Source organism: Anomalospiza imberbis, chromosome 3, assembly GCF_031753505.1.
Source record: "Anomalospiza imberbis isolate Cuckoo-Finch-1a 21T00152 chromosome 3, ASM3175350v1, whole genome shotgun sequence".
Lineage (NCBI taxonomy): Eukaryota > Metazoa > Chordata > Aves > Passeriformes > Viduidae > Anomalospiza > Anomalospiza imberbis.
In genome coordinates, this window is record NC_089683.1 from 101,686,941 (window position 1) to 101,706,160 (window position 19,220).

The 19,220-nt window shown below is 44.1% G+C and overlaps 1 protein-coding gene across 4 annotated transcripts in view; it reads right to left on the bottom strand.

Moving 5' to 3' along the window:
- Window positions 1-15,809, bottom strand: part of PLCB1 (phospholipase C beta 1) — a 338,452-nt gene extending 322,643 nt beyond the window's left edge. For all 4 annotated transcript variants that reach the window (XM_068186088.1, XM_068186087.1, XM_068186090.1 and 1 more), the window contains exons 1-2: window positions 15,381-15,809; window positions 4,596-4,673 (exon numbers count right to left, since the gene is read on the bottom strand). In XM_068186088.1, coding sequence (XP_068042189.1) covers window positions 4,596-4,673; window positions 15,381-15,479 — 177 coding nt within the window. In that variant the 5' untranslated portion in view covers window positions 15,480-15,809. The remainder of the gene's footprint in view (window positions 1-4,595; window positions 4,674-15,380) is intronic.
- Window positions 15,810-19,220: the final 3,411 nt, after the last annotated feature.

The window sequence follows — 19,220 nt, forward strand, 5'->3', positions numbered from 1 at the left end:
GTGGAGTCACCATCCCTGGATGTGTTTTTAAAAAGCCTGGATGTGGCACTCAGTGCCATGGTTTAGTTGAGGTGTTGGGGCTGGGTTGGACTCTATGATCTTGAAGGTCTCTTCCAACCCAGTGATTCTGTGTGAATTCCGTGAGAATTCTGTGAAAAAAACTACAGATCAAGCCTCTCTGCCTTGAGATACTCTCAGCCTGTCAATCTGGCAGGAATGGCTGCCTGTGAGTATTTCTGTGGCTTCACCACCCCATTTTCCCTCAAATACACTTGAAGTCTGAGGTAGGAGTGGCACCCTGCACACCCTGGAGCTAAAGCCCTTGGCTGGGCTGTCCCTATGCTCAAATTGCAAAGGGCTGAGGAGGGAAGCTCTAGCCTCACATCCCCTCCCACAGAGTATCAGCACTGGAAGTAGCTTCTCAACAAACACTTCCTTTGGACAAACAAGAACATCATGTTTACAACAGGCATTAGAAATAGCTGCTGATTCCCAGGAACTGGGCACTTATGTGGAGTTTCACAACACAGGCTGTTCAATCTCTTCTCCTGGTGCAGTGGGTGAGACTGGGTCTGCATCCTCTGTGTTTTCAGCCTGCTACCATGTCACTGCAGCTGCCCAGCTTTAAGAATAAAGGGGAATAAATCAGTGTGTGCTAGTGAGAGAGAGGACAGCATATTAACCATCCTCAGACTTTTAAACCCCTAAACGGATCTGGCACAAAAGCTGCTTTCCTCCTTTCCCTCCTTTTTCTTGCACAGTGTCAGAATTGCACTGAGTCAATGGCTAAGTGCCTTCTCCCAACATCCTTCTGATTGCATAACAACTTCCAGACAAAGGATGCAGGAGTAGTAACGCTCAAACTGCCTGACAACACCTTTTTCTTCTCCTAGTCTGCCTATGCATCCATTTATATATTTATCCATAGACAGAAATCAGTCTTTGTCTGGCTTTGCTACCTGGGCTAAATACACCAAATGCTTCCAGCCTCTGCTCATCTCCTAAAAAATGCTTTTGATTATCACTCTTTTTTACTCTAGCAGACTCTCTTCACCTGGTTAAATTCTGATTTATCTTTCTTCCATGCTCATGACCAGAATAAGAACAAATGGAAGAAATGGCATTCCATGTTAAAAAAAAAAAAAAAATCAAGAATTTGAATTATGTTTTAGTCAGGTTATACAAATATAACACCACAATGAATATTGTCTGGATTTGCTGTAGTTAAGAAACATTACCTAAACAATAAGATAAGTAACAGACATAAGCTTGTCACATTAATTAATTTTTCTTTTAAAGCCCCTGTTGAGAATCATTCAAGTAATAATACGGAATCAGCCAGCAGTCTGCATACAGATGAAGAAAATCTTCCAGAATCTTCAGCAATAAAAGAATTTCATACTGAAAAATACAATTAACATCAGAAAGCTGTCCTGCCATCTGTTCAAAACAAAAGGTATCGAGTGTTCTTGCTGTTACCAGAAAATAAGGAAATGCTATGGATGCCTTGATCTTGGAGGATTGTCCTTACAGGTGACAGCAAGGTAAGCTGAAATAGGCAAACGCGCAGTGAGCGTGTCAAGATGCAGGACACCACATGGGTCTCACCCTACTGCAAGATTGGAGCTTAAATGAGATTACTTAACAGACTTTCACACACAGAAATTGCCACCAATTTAGAGTTGTCTTTCACATGTGGCATACCCTAAGTGGAAAGGATCTCCATGGGGCTAAAACTAGCCATCTTGGATTGCCTATGAGGAGCATACAGCTCCTGACACGAAACTGCCAACTGGTACTACCTTGTTTATCAGAAAGCTGAGAGGGAAAGCAAGTGAACCACGCACACTGGTCATGTATGCAAAACCTGACCCTGAGCAGCCTTTTGGGCCCTCATCTGCTGAACTGCAGCACCACCCAGACCCCTGACATGGCTGCAGATCCTGTGAGCATCAGGAGAGCTCCCACTGGGGCCAGCAGCACCGAGGGAGGGCTGCTCTCCATCTCCACCACAGCTCTGGGCTCTGACTGCACCAGGAGCAGCCTCAAGGACTGCCCAGACCCACTGCTAGACAGCAGACACTGCACATTATTTGCCTTTCCCTGCAACAGAGAAGAAACAGAGGAGGAAGGGAACAAGAAAACAATGCCAGAAGCAGCTCAACCAGCCAACGAGTTCAGGAAAGCTGCAGGGCTGCAACCACCAGTTCTCTAAGCTAAATAAAAATACAGCACAGGGGAGTGGTTTTCTGTTTGTTTTGTTTTTCCCTCCCAGCGATTCGTGTAATTTTTGTGTAATTTTACTGATAAGGCAACAGCAAGCAAAGGAGGCAGATTGCTGTTTTAAGCAGCACACCATTGTCCAGGCAGTGATTTACTGTTCCACAGGGTCTGGCAAACAGGACACACAAATGGCTTCAGGCATGGCTGCTGCTCAGGCCTCATCTCCACACCTTTTGTAGTCAGCTCCCAGAAAAACGTGCCTGATCAAGGAAGCTGGCAGCAGGCTTCTCCCACTTCATCACTTGCTTTAAGCAAGGCTTATCTTTCCACACACAGAAAATAGCAGGCTTTGCTCGTGACAAAAGCAATTGCTTAAAAAAAATAACATGGGGAAAAAAGAGAAAGTGATCACATAGAGGGTGTATTGTCCTCATATTTCTTCACATAGTTCCACTATCATCACAGGATGACTTCACACAAAGAGAAGGAAATTAAAGAGGATCTCCTATATAACCTCCTGTCTTCATGTATTTGCAATCGTGCAATCAACGTGAACCCAAATACTCTGTAAAAGCAGAAAATGGCATTTCCTTTCCAGTCCTTGCACTATCAGCACCTCAGTAGATATAAATTTACCTTCTTTAAATAGGCACTGCTAGAATGGTGTTTAGTAACAAGCTTCACCTAGTTGCCATGAATTATTAACCAGAAAAAAATCCCTCTTGTTCTTTACAGAGTCTTGATTTGCAAGTTTAAAAATCAAACTGACACTTAAACCTCTTGTATAAATACCCAACCTTTAAAAAATGCTCTGAGCATTATAAATACATTTTTTCATGAATATGAGAACAACAATTCTATAAATAGCTATTCCTCACAGAATTACTTCAAGACATTGTTTTTACAGACAACAGTAGGAAACTGAAGGAGGTCTTAGTGCCAAACACATTAAAAGTGAAATAAACTCTCCAAACAACTCTGGGTTTCCACTTATTCTTACAAAGTTCATCGTTATTTTTTAGCTTATACAAGTAGTTTATACAAGGGAAGGAACAAGCCAAAAGGCCGCACCATGTCCTGGCACAGCCACGGGGTCAGTGTAAATCAGTCACAGCCTTCAGCTTCTCAGGACACTCACTTGGCTGCTCCAGGCAGTAATTTAAACCAACTCTGCCCTGTCAACAGATGAACTCACCGTTACCCACCACAACCTTGCAGGAGCACAGGCAAAGACAGGATTTTCATTAGAAAATTAGAAAATATGGTTTCCAAATAGACTCACTCCAAACCCTGCTCCATCTCCTCTCAAAAGCAAACATAGAAAGATAAACACAATCTAATGTAACAGCAAATTGCCTCCTCAATGTGCCTGCACATTTCATGTCTGCTGTCTCCTCAAGCTATTTTTGCCCTGGTATCTAAACAAAATCAATAAGAACTCACGAAAAACAGCTACACAACTGGTAAACCAGGTTTCTGCAGCCAGAACACTACAAGCACACATTCGGGGCTTTTGGCAGATATTCATACAAGGCCAAAGCTCAAGCACTACCAAGTTCAACACCAATTTCAACAGGGAGCCAGTACAAGCACTCACTTGGTAAGTACTTGAAAATTCATCTCTATAATGAGGAGAAACTCACTCAATTCCCAGTTTCAATACAGTGTTTTACAATACCAATTGCAACACTCATTTTCTATTAGAAGCCTGTCTGTGAAACAAGCTGCACCCATGTGCTCAGGGTGCTGCCCTCTTTCCCGGTGGTTCCTGGAGTTTCCAGCCTCCAGCAGCTGGGAACATGGCAGTGGTGGCTCTGAGGGGTGACAGGGATGTGGAACTGGGGCAGGGCAGTGATGAATCAGGCTGTGAGCTTTCCCAAGTGCTCCCAGCCTCAGCAGTGAGCTCAGCACACCGGAATGTTTTGAAAGTGTCCAGGGAGGATCAGGAAGAACTTGGTGACGTGGCCCACCAGGCACAGCCAGGGAGCACGTGGCTGTTACGGAGGAAGAATTCAAAGGGAGCCGAGGCCTCTGGGAATTCTGCCACGCACCACAGACAAAATCCTCAACGTGCAGAAGGCAAGAGAAACCACAAGCCAAGTATGAGCCACAACAGCATCCTAAATGGATCTTTCCTGTCCTTGCCAGGACAATTGTACACCCCACTGGGCATCCCAGCATTAACATGGCTGGAATTTACCAAATCTTCCATCCAGCTCTCCAAGACTTGTGCACCAGGGATGAGCCACAGGCTTGTTCCCTTTGCTCTCCAGAAAATATGCTGATAAAATGCTTGTCTGCTGTGCCAGGACTGCACATCATACCACAGAGAAAAGGAAGAGCCATTCTGGAGCTGGAAGCTTTTCTCTTACCTTATTTTGATCTGTCCAGTAGAAGAAAAATCCCTGTGGGTCTGTTCTGAGGATAATTGGAGTCACAACAGTGGAATCCTGGCAGAGAAAGGACAAACAAAAAATCCATGTCAGCACAGAGAACACATAATTATGCACAAGCTGCTTTGCCATGCGTGTTAATGAATTGCAACATCTAGAAATTACCCTGAAGGTATCACTAGCAAGATGTCACTGAAAGAATTTAGTATCACCTGCCTCATCTCCATTTTTCTGACATAACGTATTTCCATTACTGTGGAGACAGCACCTACTAACTCCAGATTTGTCAACACATGGAGTTAACTCCAAAAAGCTGGAAGTGGATGAAGTTAAATGGGCATAACACCCTGAATGTCAAGTTGGAGCCCACACAGTAAAACATTACAGGTAAGTGTCCTCTGCCCACCTTGATCTGACTTCACCTTCAGATATCAACATTAAATACCTATAAAATTGACTTTTACGAAGGCTGAATTTGCCTAGAAAACAAAGAATATCATTCTTTGTCTTATGACTTTTGTCATTAAGATTTTTTTTTTTTAAATCAAACCATAAACATTTCAGTAATGGGAATATATCTGTATTCCACCTCACTTTCAAACTGGTTGAAAACCTGTCTAATCTGGTAACATCCATAGCTCAGGTCATTTAAAACCAGATCCATTTCTTAGCACGCTGAGCAAGGCAGCCTTGTTACCTACAAATTCATGTCTTCTGACTGACAGCAGTACCTGACTCGGGAGACACGAGCTCTAACCCAAGCCTTTCCAAAGGTGGGAGTTCATCACATCTCTCACATCAGGCTTCCCGGGTGCCTAACAATAACTGACATCAGTGCAGCCTGCTCCTAATAGGATTTCTCCTCTCTTTCTCTTCTATTTTTTCACAGCATCCATAAAGACACTGTTGTCTCAAGACCCCACTCCTTTTTCAAACTCAGTTTAGGAGTTATGGAAGGGGCACAGAAGGGAAAAAGACAAGGATACAGAAAAATTGCCTAAGCCTCAGCTCCCCAGAAACCCAGGCTAAACACACAGCTCCTCCTCAAAGAGGATTTCTATTTCTGTGGAGGTGCTGCAAGTATTTTACAGCTTTAGCATTCACCTATTTCCAAAGCAGTAGTGTGTGAGGTCAGCCCACGTTGCTTTGAGGAAAAAAAATGGCCTGTAATAGGTTCAAGCTTAAATCCAACATGTTTAATTGTGGAGTATAAGCACAAAGAAAGGTGATGGAAGTGACACTATTATAAATAAATAAAACTTAACTTCTCTAAGCGCCATCTCTGATGCAAGAACACTTGTCTGTATCACATCACCAGTACAACCCCTTGTGACACAGTACTGAACTCCCAGCAAGGGGCGTTCCTGAAACAGGGAAGATGAACTACTCCCAGTTCACAGCTAGAAAACCTGAGAGCCAAAGCAGCTCAGTGGCAGGCCCAGAAGCAGCCAAGAGCCTCCAGGGCAGCAAGATGAAATAATAAAATGGCATCAAGCATATTTTTTTAAATCTCAGCACAAGAGAAATGCAAATTGAAGGGCAAGCTCTAGACTAAGAAGAAATAAAAGATCAAACCCTTCAATGAGGCTAGAAGTCATTTTTGTAACTGCAAGATCCAGGCTTTGCATCTGTCCAGAGGTGCACTGACACAGAAAGAGCATCACAGGAGTTTTCAGAGGCTGGGAACAAGTGTGGCAGTGCCAGTGCCATGGCAATGTCCCAGGTGGGCCCAAAGCTCTGTCACTGACCCTTCATTAAAACACTGCCCTTCCCTAAGAGAACAGACATGCAGAATTTGTAGAATCTTATTTCCCCCACCCATTTCTTCCTAGGTTTTAACATCCTGTACACCTGAGAGCTGGATATTGTTTGAAGCAAAATGCAAATTTGGTTTTAAAATATATCAGACCCTGAAGGAACCTGTCTGTATCTACAAGCACCTAAAAAAGGGTTCTTAGACCTCCACCATTCAAAAGGAGAAAAAAAAATATCCCTTTTCTAGAGACAAAAGTCTCCTTTTTTAGCTTATTTTGTTGTGTCTCATGAAGCCTGTGCATGAAAATATAAAATGAGGAAAGATAAAGACTAAGTGTCCTTCTGCCTTTGGATGAGATACAAGTTACTTCATGGGAAAAGGGAAGGAAGTGATGGGAAACAGACACAAGGCAATTACGTCTAGGATTAACTAATTTTGCTGGTTCATCATTTCAGATCGGTTGCTTCAAACCAAAGTGTGTTTGATGACACACAGCTATCACAGTGATACTTCTGTAGATGTGTAAAATGTTGTCTAAAATCAGACTCAAGAAAGCAGAGGAGGAGGGGAAAGAACCTTCAATATCTATGAGGTGGCCTAAAGGAAACTATCATGACAGGCTGAGTCTTAGTCTGGGAATCTCTGCTGCAGAAAGCTGTTTGGTTGTGTTGGGGTTTTTGTTTGGTTGGATTTTTTTAAATTAACTCTACTACTCTGACATCAGGCACAGCACCATTAATGTCCTGATGAACATGAGAACCCCACACTGCCAGAGGATTTGAGAATAATTTTGCACATGTATTTGTGCTAGATGTGCCTTAGGAACTCCTCCGTGCAGCCACCAGCAGCAATAAAAGTGGTGTGCATGATGCTTTATATGTTCTACAAGTTAATTATCACTCTTGTAAAGCACTGACATCAAATGCCATGCTCAGTTCTGGGTGTGGAGGCATAGAAATAAACTTTTTGAGTCAGCTCTGCAAGTGCTTCCACCCACTCCAGAGTAAAGCAGAGCCCTCTGTCACCTGGGACAAGTCTCTTGCTTTTATACTACTCTGCAAAGGCAGGAAACAATCAAAAGGACTCCTGAAAAAAACCCTTTTGCAATATACATTAAAGAAAAACAGCAGTTCAAGGCTTGGAAATAGATATTTGCTTCAACCAACAATTGTCTGGTGCATTTATTTACAAACATTATTGTACTGTTAAGGGAATGGCTGTGGTTTATGACCCATAAGACACACCTGCAGTCATTTATGAGTATCCTGAAGTCCATTAATTCAATTTCCTCACCCAAAGAGCTGACCTCATAACTCTCCTGAACAGACTGACCAACCACACACAACTCTGAAGAAAAGGGTTATGGATAGAACACAACAGAGGAGAAGGAAAATTAAAATAACAAATAAAATTTCAAGGACGAACAAATCAGGGGCAGACATTCATATCTCCCCTAACCCATTCAGATCCAAAAGTGAGAATAAAACAGAAAAAAGAGTGTGCTGCCCATCTCTGAAGCTGAAGGGGTTGGAAATTTAAATGTGTAGTAGGAGAGCAGCCTCTATCCCATATCCATCCCTCTGGACATCAACAAAGCAAGCAGCCCCTTGAGCAGCAGGCCAGATTCCTGGGGCAATTCCAAGTACATAAAAATGGTACAGGATGAGATAACCAAGGCAAAAATCAGCTGTGACCAGAAGGGGTAGAAGGAAAAGAGAAAGGGAGAGTGTCCCAGTCAATGGTGCCAATGCCCATGGGTTATCAGACTCTTTTTAAATGCCACCTATGGGTGCTCATGCCAAGCAGTGCCTTGGTTTCGAAGAGACTGCCCCTGGCAATTCCTTGAAAAAGAGTGGCCCTAACCTGGCTGTGCATCACACCAGCCTCAGCTTAAGAGAATTTTCTTGAAGGGCTTTTAATTTCACCTTTAGAAGTCCTCCACCTTTTTATTTGCTGACTTAGGGCCAATTCTCTACTTTCCTCCAATTCCACAGCTTCAAAAGTAGTAATGTGGCTGTTCTCTACTTACTCCATTAAGTTGCCTCCTAATTGGCTGCTCCACCTCAGATCCTGCATTAGCAATAGTCATTGTTTTATACTTTGAAACAAAGAGGTTTCAACTTTGTGCCCAGAAAGTGCCACAAGGAACTCTGGGGTCCTTACCAGCCAGGCACAGCAGAACACAAGCACAGAGGATCAATGAACAAATCCATAATTAAATGCTGCCAGGTAACTGCTTCAAGGTCTGATTTTAAGAGTGGGGCCCTCAGACTACCTATAACACCAGTGAGCCAAAAGTGCCACCTCCATTCCATTGCTACTGACCAGTAAAGATCATCATACAAAGATAATTAGTGAAGAGGTGAAAACTTGAGTTTATCTCCTTTCTGACTCTTTATCAGAGCACCACCATGACCTGGCTGGGCATGAGATAGAACCTTTTACTCCATGATCACGAGCCAGAAGAGCTTCTGTTTTAATAAATCACATATAGATAATGATGTTTCTTAAAAACAGCTGCAGTCAAAATTCACATCAACAGATTTTAAAAAGAAAAGCAGAGCAGCCTCTGTACTCAGCTCTGCTGACAGATAAGGCTCATGACACTGCCTTATTAAGGCTGACTGCTCTTTCCTGGGTTTACATCGCATTTTCAGAGACACTGAACATCCCCAAATAGAACCTGAAAACTTTTACACATCATTATTTCAACTTGCTTGAATCTTCTGGAAAATTTCTGCCAAACTGCTTTGAAACACAAAGTGAAGAAGTATGGACTCTTTCTGTGAGAGGCAAAATATTCTTGAACATTTCTTTCACTTTGGCCAAAGGGCCTAAAATCTGGTTGAGCAAAGGTATAAGACCTGGGGACAGCCCCTAAAAGAGCTTTCTTGCCACCCCACAAATCAGGTGGATTCCAGGCCTGGGGGAAGCAGAGAAGAGCAAAGGAGAAGGGATAGCAGAATTCCAGTATCCACAGGGTCAGTAGACACATTAGCTGAGAATTCCATAATACATTGAGTGTACTCAGACTGGAACTAAACAGGATTATCCAGACAATCAGAACTAAGAAATTCCTCAGGCTGACAGCTGAACTACAAGTGAAAGGGAGAAAGTTCCCACCCCATTTTCAGTGAACCACTGAAATAATCTGAAAGGGTAAAGATGCCCTCTTTCAGTGATGGCAGAGGAACCAGAGCTGCCACAAGTCAACAGGTTGCAAAGAAGAAAGTGTTGGGGAAGGTGACATAAGTGCTGGAAGGACAAAATAAAACAAAACTGGAATGGATCTTACAGAAGTGTAAAATGAAATTGCACACGTTCAACAGGAACATGCAAGATATCCTTCACTATTAGAGTTGTTAAACCCTGGAGAAACTTTGGTGATGGCACCACAGGACAGAAATCATCATTCTGCTGATCAAAGACTGCAAGTCTCAAAGATCTGCCTTGAGTGGGATTCCTCAGAAGTCTGCCCTACCCCAACCCATCTCTCAGGATATCCTCACACTCAAGCTAATGATCCTCTTACTGCATTTGTTTGCATGAGTCCTCAAATGCTGCAAGCTAAACAGTCAAGAAACACGGAATAAAGGGAGAACTTCAGAGCAAAGGCAGTGAAATGCCAACCAGGAAGATTTTCACCATGGCCAGAGAGTTCTTGTGTGATGCTGAGAAAATAATTTAAACCATTCTGCTCATCAGCATAAATGCCACCTTCTGATTTAGAAAGAACACTGGAATTATATTTCTACATTTCATTTTCTAGTTTTCAGAGATGCTGAGCTCAAATTCATATGAAATCACTGGGGAGGCATTCTGAACATCTGACAGTGTGGCACTGCAGGCGGAAAATTAGGTCCAAAGTATCTAATCACGGATTAAAAATTAGGAGATTTTTAATGTTGGTCTTTTTTTGGATCTTCAACAGTACAACTGGAAACATTTTGTCATTTAATGGGCCTTGTGAAAATAAATTAAAAAGTGCTTATGAAGCATTTACTTCATAATACATCGAAGACTGCATAGTTAGAAACAGACTACAAGAGTTAATTATGTGTTAACTATATCACTCCAGGTTTGGTTGAAAAAACCAAAACAGTCTTGAGCATTCAAACACTGTAGTGAGGAAAGCACACCGTGCACAACCCAAATTCCCAGTTAACTTCCCTCTCTCAAAGAATGCTCATTTATTTTGGAGTTGTTTTCTGTTTTTCACTTTCCCATGTATGCACCAGTACTCCAAAGGGCTCCAAAACCCCGCTAATGGAGATGTCATCTCTGACTTGAACATCAGACCTACCCAGGCAGGCATGTAACCCATCTGCAGCAGATCCAAATCTTATTTTCCCCCCACACTGAAGTTATAAAAAGCTTTCTAACAGAGTTAACGAAGTTCAGGCTGATTTACTAAATATTAACTCTTTACAACTATAAATTCAATCTCCTGTGTTGCAAAAGACCAACTTACAATTATTGAGATAAAATACTTCTAAATAGCCCAGAGCTGATACTTGTTTACTACATAAAGATTAGCAACAAAGAAGAAACAACAAAAACTCTGGAATGCTGGACTCGACCTCTTTGCTCCAGACTGAAAGTGTTCACAAAAAAATAAACTCTTCAGCTTATTGTTTTAGTTTTATACACACAGAACAATGGTCTCTCATTTTTCATGTCCTCACTAATGTACTGGAGTGGCAGGCTTGTGCACCGTTTAAAAACAAACAAAAAAAGGCAGGGGGGAAAAAAGTTACTTAAAATAACTTCTGAAAAATTCCAAGTTGTTTATTCATTTCATCTCAGCTTATCCATAATAAAGATGCTCCGATGTTATGTTTACTTGTAAGGTTAAAGGGGATACTCTTGACAGTCTTCTTTAAAACACTCTAAACAGATAAAGAAGCCTGCAAATCTCCAGAGTGTTCACTCTGAGCTCAAAAATGCTTTATTAAGACAAAGTGCTCTAAGAGAAAGGCATTAAAAAAACTTAAAGTACCTGGGTTCTATTCTGCTGCTCACCTGGGGAAGTTCTGCAGCCACTAAGCAATGCTACCTGTCACGAGGTTTGCTGCAGTAATCCAATGCTTAGAAAAAAAGATGTGGTTAGAAAATTGGAATCCTGGCCCTCAATTTAGGTAGAATTCACCTTAGCAATATACTTAACTTAAAAGTGAAAGTAAATAGTGTGAGCCACAGAGAGAGATCAGTCAAAATCTTTATGCAAAGTACATATTATCACTAGGGAAGATAAGAAAGCCTTTAAAGCAAGAAATGAAAACAAACCTATTTTTGAACATACAACATCATATTAACTTGCTACAGTGTGACAATTCCAGCTCTCAGAAAATATCAGCTCAGCTGTGCTCTGGCTATTTGTTGAGCTACTTAAAGACTCAGTCATGTCTATCTTGTTCCCACTACAGACCAGACAAAAACAAGGAAAGGAGTCAGCCAGGGCAGACTTCAGCCCTCAAGACAGGTAATTCTTGGGAGAAGTTGCTCTTTATACTCAAGTTTCCTTACCGTTCTCACCCTAGCAACACATTCTGCTACATTAAGCTCAAACTCTTACCAAAAAAGTTTCACCTGTGAACTTAATTACATTTATTTATTAAACCACTTTAAACTCTCATCAGGAAAAGCTGCTATAACCACAGCAGAGGGGATCCAGCCAGTCATTCCCCAGCCTTCCCCCTCTCTCAGTTCTCTCTAGGAATACAAGAGCACAGCTGTTCAAAGCCAGACCAGCAGTCAGGAGGCTCAGAGCCTCTCCCAGCAGTCAGCGAGAAGCAGCTATAGAGGCTCAACTCAAGAAACAACTTGAGGAAACAACTTGAGCCAACCACTATCTGACCCAGGCACACACATGGATACGGGCATCAAAAAGACAGAAGCAACCAGCCACTTTTATCTTTCACAAATTCTAACAGCAGCTATTTCTGCTCAGTGCCTTGTGAATCCAAAACTACACACCAAGAGGAACAGATCATTCTAAAATTTGCTTTCTGACCTGGAATACTGTTACAGAACACAACACAAACACTGTGAGGAGAAGCAAAGTTACAGGACAACAATGAACTGTTTGACTTCAGTGCTTCACATCCTGATCCCAAATGGAATTTGTGAACAGTGTATTAGGTATTGGAGGCATTGGATGGTGGGAGCAGCATTACATCCAATCCCAAGGCATGAAAGAGTGACTTGTCTTGCAAAGTCAGACCTTTTTAATTGATCCTACTGCTTTTTCAATTTAGAAACTGAAGATGGTCTGCAGAGGAAATGAAATTCCAAGCCTTCCACCTTCAATCTGTGAGCTGGAGTGGCTGATGTGACCTCCTCCTCTGCACTTCACCAAGCTCAGGCACAGCATTTCCCTTTCCAGCTGGACCATCCCCACAGGGCAGGGGCAGCAGGCACTGGATGAGGCTCATGGGTGACACCAAACAGATTTCAGTGCTGTTTCTCAGAGAGGGGGGTTCATGAGAATTGTCAGTACCACATCTGCTAGCAGCACCTCAGTTATTGACCAGGCACAGAGCTATGAGAGGCTCAGGATGGGAGGTCCACACACGGACTGGTTTTCAAGTCTGTACCACCACAGCTTTTGTCAGACTGTTCTGCACACCTTGCCACAGTGTGCTTCTCAAAGCTGGCAAACACTTTCTGTAATGCTACTCCACACAAGACAGAATTCCTTCAATGCCTCTCATGCTCTCATTTAAATGCTTCCAGCATTCCCATTTAAAAATTATCAGTGGTTTAAAGCTCAGCTAGAAAAATTTTGCTTTGGGCTGAAACTTGGTACAAGTGGTAAGAATTCACAACAACCACTTCTGCTTCATGAAATGCAAAGTAAAGTCAGTAGGACCATCTTTAAACTGCAACCCAGAACAGCAGGGAAGGGAACAACAAGGAGAGGATAGAGGCTGCCCCAGTGCACAGGCGATGTGGAAGAAGTGAACTCCCACTCTCACACAGTGAAAAGAAATGATGCATAACAAACATCAGTGTGTGAGCCAGAGTGGCAGAGGAAACTCCCTTCCCTTGAAACCTTGGATTCTATGGGGCTTCCACTGCTGAGAACACTACAGGCAAGACAGGAGGGCTGAGGGTGGGAAATGTGCACATATACACACAATGCACGGTCAATGAATTAATGCTAGAATCCTTCATCACACTACAGCTACATAGGCATCAACTTTCACAAGGCTGCCAATGAAAGCAATCACTAAGCACAAGAGGACTCAACTCAGTCACATATTCCAGGTAACACCTGTGGCCTGCTGAGTAACACCTTTAACCCAAAATACAGGTCTTTCTCCAGAATTTTACCATGTTTCATTAGGGCAGCCTTTAGGTTTACAATTTTACATTTTTTTACCAACTAGCCTGTAGCAGGCAGGTTATCAGGTGAACATCCACTGTGCATGGGTGCATGGAGAACACTGTTTCATCTTTTAATTCTATCCATACAACTACTATTTGGGAAATAGCACTCTAATAACTTAAACTGTTGCCTGATGGCTTAGATTTTCAGTCTGGAAACTCAAATCATCTTTAACTTGACCTCTGCATACACACGTGGAAATTCCTTGGTAGCTTACCAGAAATAAAACAATAACTGCAATGACAAGGCTGCCTTTTCCTACCCTAAGGAAAATGTCAACGTAAAAAAAACACTTTCTCATTCAAGCCTAGTTCCTGAACATACAGAACCTCTATCAAGCCACTGTTTGGTATTGTGGACAAGGTCAGTTTGCTGAGCCTTTTAAAAATGTGTTAGCTTATTACTGTAAATAAAACTTCACACCACAAGTTGTTTGGTTTCTGATGTTCTCTTTCTCCTTGAGAGTGTTTATCACAGGTTTACAGGGGTCAGGCTCACACTATTTGGCTGCTGGACAGGTTGAAAGCAACGGCAAAAGAGCAAGACACAACAAGCCAAGAACAGTGGTTCCACACGAACTGCTCCTCCCTCGCTGCTGTCCCTCCAGTTGTTGCTGTGGTCGTCTTTAGCACAGCCAAGCTCACAGCAAACACACAAGAGCTCTGAGAAAAACTCAATCTCAACAATTCTCCTGACATTCAGACTGTATGTCATCTCTCCCAACCATTTCTCTGCCTCAGCTCTAGTCTCACGACACCTCTGTGCCCCCAGACACCACTCACAGACTTTCTGGGGCACCTGCACAACTGAGACACACACACCCAGCGTGGGACTGCCGGAGCAAAAGCTAGCAGAGGACTCATCCTGCTCTCCTTCTCTGCAGGCTTTGAAAAAGGCAACTCTGCCGTTTAGCTCTCCTTTCCTCTGAAAGTGTCCCGGGCATAGCCAGCATGCCAAGGAAGAAATCCCAGCTGCCCAACAGCTGCTCTACCAAAGGTGAAGTGGAAACCGCACTCCTTTCCTATTTGAGGCTATACAAACGTAAAGGGCTGGGAAACAGCAAGCAGTAAAGGGAAAACAGATGTGGTGGTGAGGCAAGTCTCATGCCCTAATGAGCCAAGAAAGAAGAGTGTCTTCTGCGGAGGAAGTAAAGTGACCAAGGGCACCCAAACTGAGAGAACAAACACATGGGCTTGACAACTCCACCAGCACGAGAGACAGCGAGCGGAGCAGGAGCCAGAAGGAAAAGGAGAGGCTGGGAGGAAGAGACGGGAGATGGGAGAGAACAGGTTGAAACAACTATGTTACGAGGACAGAGGCGGCAACACGCACACCGAAACGCGGGAGGCGAGAGAGGAAGACGCTCGCGAAAGGAGCCAGCCCAACACAGCCCGCACCGGCCAAGCTCAATTCGACATGAGAGCCCTCGGAGAAAGTTTGTCCGGCATTCAGCCGCCGGATCAACGCCGCCGCTCGGCTCGGCAGCACTCGGCGGGGACACCTCTGTGGCCGCCCCGCACCTGCCCTCCGCACCGAGCGGGGCAGGGCCCGCAGCCCTCCCGCCCGATCGCTCCACAACCCCGCCGTACCCCTGCCGGGGGAAGCGGGGGCTACTCACATCGTCCCACTTGACGAATTTGACGCCTTTCTTGAGGGTTTCGGAGACGCAGACGGGCTTGAGCTGCAGAGCGTGCACCCCTGGCTGTGCCCCGGCCATCTGCACCGCATGGACGCGCTCGCTCTGCCCCGGCGCGGAGGAGCCGCGGGAAGCGGCCGCTGCAGGAGGGACGCCGGGGCGCCGGAAACCCGGCAAAGAGGCCGGCAGAGGCGCCGGGAGCGGGCAGGGAGGCGGCTGCCCGGGCGGCGAGGGCGAGAGGCTTCACTGGCGCTGGCCCAAGGAGCTGGCGCGGCAGCGGCCGGGGCGAGCCATGCGGCGGCACATCCTCTATATACCGCCGGCCCGCCCGCTCCTCTCACACACGCACGCACGCAGGGCACGGAGCCGCGGCGCTGCCCGCTCCGCTCCCTCCCTCCCCTCCTCGCCGCTCCTCCTCCCGCCCCGCCAGGCTCGGCCCCCGAGGTTCCCCCGCGCCCAGGGCAGCGCCGGCGGCGCCGCGGCGCCACCTCCCGGCCGCCTTCCGCCGAGCGGAGCTACGGCCGGCCGCCGCGGCTCCTCCGGCCGCAGAAGGACGGCAGGAGACGCTGGGAAGGGGAGAGCCGCCTCCCTCCGCGGGAAGCACGCGTGGGGCTCCGGTACCGCTCCGCAGCGCTCAGCCAGGGAGCGAGGGTGAGTGTCCGTGAGTCTCGTCCCACTGAGAGATGCGGCCAGGAGCGCTCCCGCGGGCCGCAAAATTCCTGCATTGTGAATCTCACAATGGTTGGCGTTGAAAGGGACCTCTGGAAACCACCCACAGCCCAGCGTCCGTCCCAAGGCAGGGGCACCTGGGGCAGGTGACACAGGTGACTTTGGGATGTCTCCAGGGAGGGAGACTCCACCGCCCCTCTGGGCAGCTGGTCCAGTGCTCTGCCGCCTTCAACGCAGTTCTCCCTCCTGTTGAGTGAAACTTCTTGTCTTTTAGTTTTGAGGGAACAGTTTTGGCAAAAGCAGAGGGACAGCACTGATTGAGCCTGCATAGTGATGCCAAAAGAGGAACAACTTTTAATTGAAAGAGTGGCACAAAATTCCCAAAGCTTCATGCTTTAAATACACAGAAACTGCTTTACCACAGCTTTTTGATCTCATAAGATGAAGAAGCTTCCTCAGAACAAAGGAATGTGACCTTAATTCAGTTTTAGGTATACTCAACTCAGAAGGCATAAAGATGGCAAAACACCCTCTCACCCAGCAAAATTCTAAATCCAGAGGTTTTAAGGAAAATGTTTTTAAAGAACAAAGTGCTCCACAAATGATCTCTCTGTTAGAGCCCCTGTGCAAAGATAAAGCATCAGAAGACACAGCACATGAGATTTCTAATTTCTCTGTAGGAGTTTTCAACTGACCCTTGGGATTTAGGGGCAGCAGGCTAAATTTCTTCTACAGACAAAGCAAATGACACAGAAAAAATGTCTTTGTTATGTATTTTTAACTTAGTACTATTTTGAAATATAATTCCTCCAAACTAAGTATTTTTTTTCTTCAATCTGAGTGTGGAGATGTTGGTGGGTTTTTTTGGTTTTTTAAATTAAAAAGCTACAAAACTGACATATTGGACTGCTGATTCACTCTTACTATAAAGAGTTGCTAAAGCTTTTCCTCTGGGCCTTTTCCAGATTCTTCCCCTTCAACGAAAGACTTTTGATTGCCTTTAGTGGAAGGTGAATCTGCTCCTTCACCATAGCCTGTGCACACAGCGGACACATTTCAAGGCCAATTAACCCACTGGATCTATTTTTTGTTCTTACTAACCTTCCCTGCAAACGTGGGTGCCACATCAGTCAGGATGAGAGCCTACTCTCTCCTTGCTGTGCTGTAATTCCCAGCCATTTGCCATGACTTAAAGCAACAACAACCAATTCTGCCTTTGGCTGCACTGACTGATAGGGTTGCTCCATGAGGGGGGAAAAGGGAGAGATTTTCAGGGCTATTTTCATAACTACCTTTTCATTTCATATCGCACACAAAAGAATGAAAATGCCACTAAAATCCCCAGAAAATAAGAGCAGAGAGTCCTGATGCTACAGTACTTACTCATGATCCTTTAAGCTCTTGCATTCCCAGTAGTCTACTGACTCAGATCTTGGGAGTATGTAAATCTGCCAGGGATAGTGGCACTTCTGTGGCAGTTCTCAACAAACCCACAAATCCACTTTTACTTGACCTGGACTCATTTACAGTCTTTGTTAGGGAAAAACAAATCACAATTTATGATACCTCAGGATTTATGATGAAGCCATAGGCTTCCAGCAACCATTGATCTGAAGATAGAAGAAGTGGGCCTATGGATAAGGATAGGCTCTGATACTGGTGCATACTGGTGCCTGTCATTACAGAGATGAAGTTTTGTCTGGAGCAATTCTGTGGTTTTTCAGACTTGAGTATTTTAATCTGATAGTATTTGTCTGAAGAGAAACACACCTTTCATATGACAGGTATCTAATGAATTTTCCATCAAAAGGAAGAAGCGGCACAAAAAGAAATGGGATTATGCCTAGGCCTTTTAAACAACAGCTCTGGAAAGTGTTTGTGATTCAGCCTGTGCTGAAATCCTAGGCTCTGTGAAATCACTGGGAATTTTAGTTTCAACCCAGATAGCTGGCTCATGTGTTACTGCTATTGCTTCGCTGGCATCTGCTGCAGCAAGGAGCACATTTCTTGGTACCTAGTACATACTGCAAACACAAATTCAGAGCATGTCTCAGTCTAGTTCCTTTTCCACAAAGCTTGGGATCAGAGACCTGGAAACCAGCTCCACTCAGCAGGATTGTTACACCCAGAAAGAGTACAATGATCTTGTCCTTAAATGATTGGACCAAGCCTTGCAAAAGAAGAACCAGACACCTTCCTCCAAAGCCTCAGTTAAAACATCTAAATGCTTATCTTCTATTTCTTCTTCACTCAGCCCCTTCCAGTTCTAAGAGTGAAGGAAAGATGTGGTGTCAGAAAAAAAACTCACTCAGCAATAAGCTTATTCGAGTGGTTATTCCAAATAATACAAATCAGATATGATACCTGCTGGTCTCATATTGCTGCAAGAACTATTTCAGGATATTTTCATTTCTCTAGGTTCAAAAATCTCAGCCTACACAGTAAAGGATTGCCTTGCATAGATAATACAAGTTGTTTGAATGCACTATACCCATAAAGCATTATTTTTTATATAAGGGGCTTAGGTACCAATATTTCATTTCCAGGGGAATAACTGAATACACAATGTTTTAGATACACATCTGGATGTGTGTGTAAGCAAAGCAGGAAAGGAGCAATAACTGATTTAAATAACAGATGGCTTTGACCAAAATCAAATGAAGACATGGCAAAAGCTACACAGAAACTCTCTGAAGTGATATGAGAAATGCACTAAAACCTAAATTTACTGTTTTAAATTTGGGTTCAGAGAAATATATATTAAATTTCTATTTCACTTGCTATTCTGAGTTTATTGATGTAATTCTAGATTTTGAAGAGAAGCAGGGGCCTCAGCCTTGCAAATGCTTCACTGCAATGGTGCACTGAACATAGAGTTAAACATAAGTGTTTGCAGGATTTGGGATTAAAGCTATACTTCTGGTGAAGCTGAGTTTATCATCCTTACTGCATTTTAAATTGGGTCAAATTATACTCTAATTATCAGTGGGAGCAGGATCATTAAGTTCTATGGAACAACTCTGGAAAAGAAATACAGAAAATGTGACCCTTTGTCTGGTTAAAGCTCAGTATTTCTGCTAAAAAGCTCCTTTCACGTCATGCAGACAGCAAAGATCACACCTGACCAATGAGACACGAGTTGCCACAAGGTGT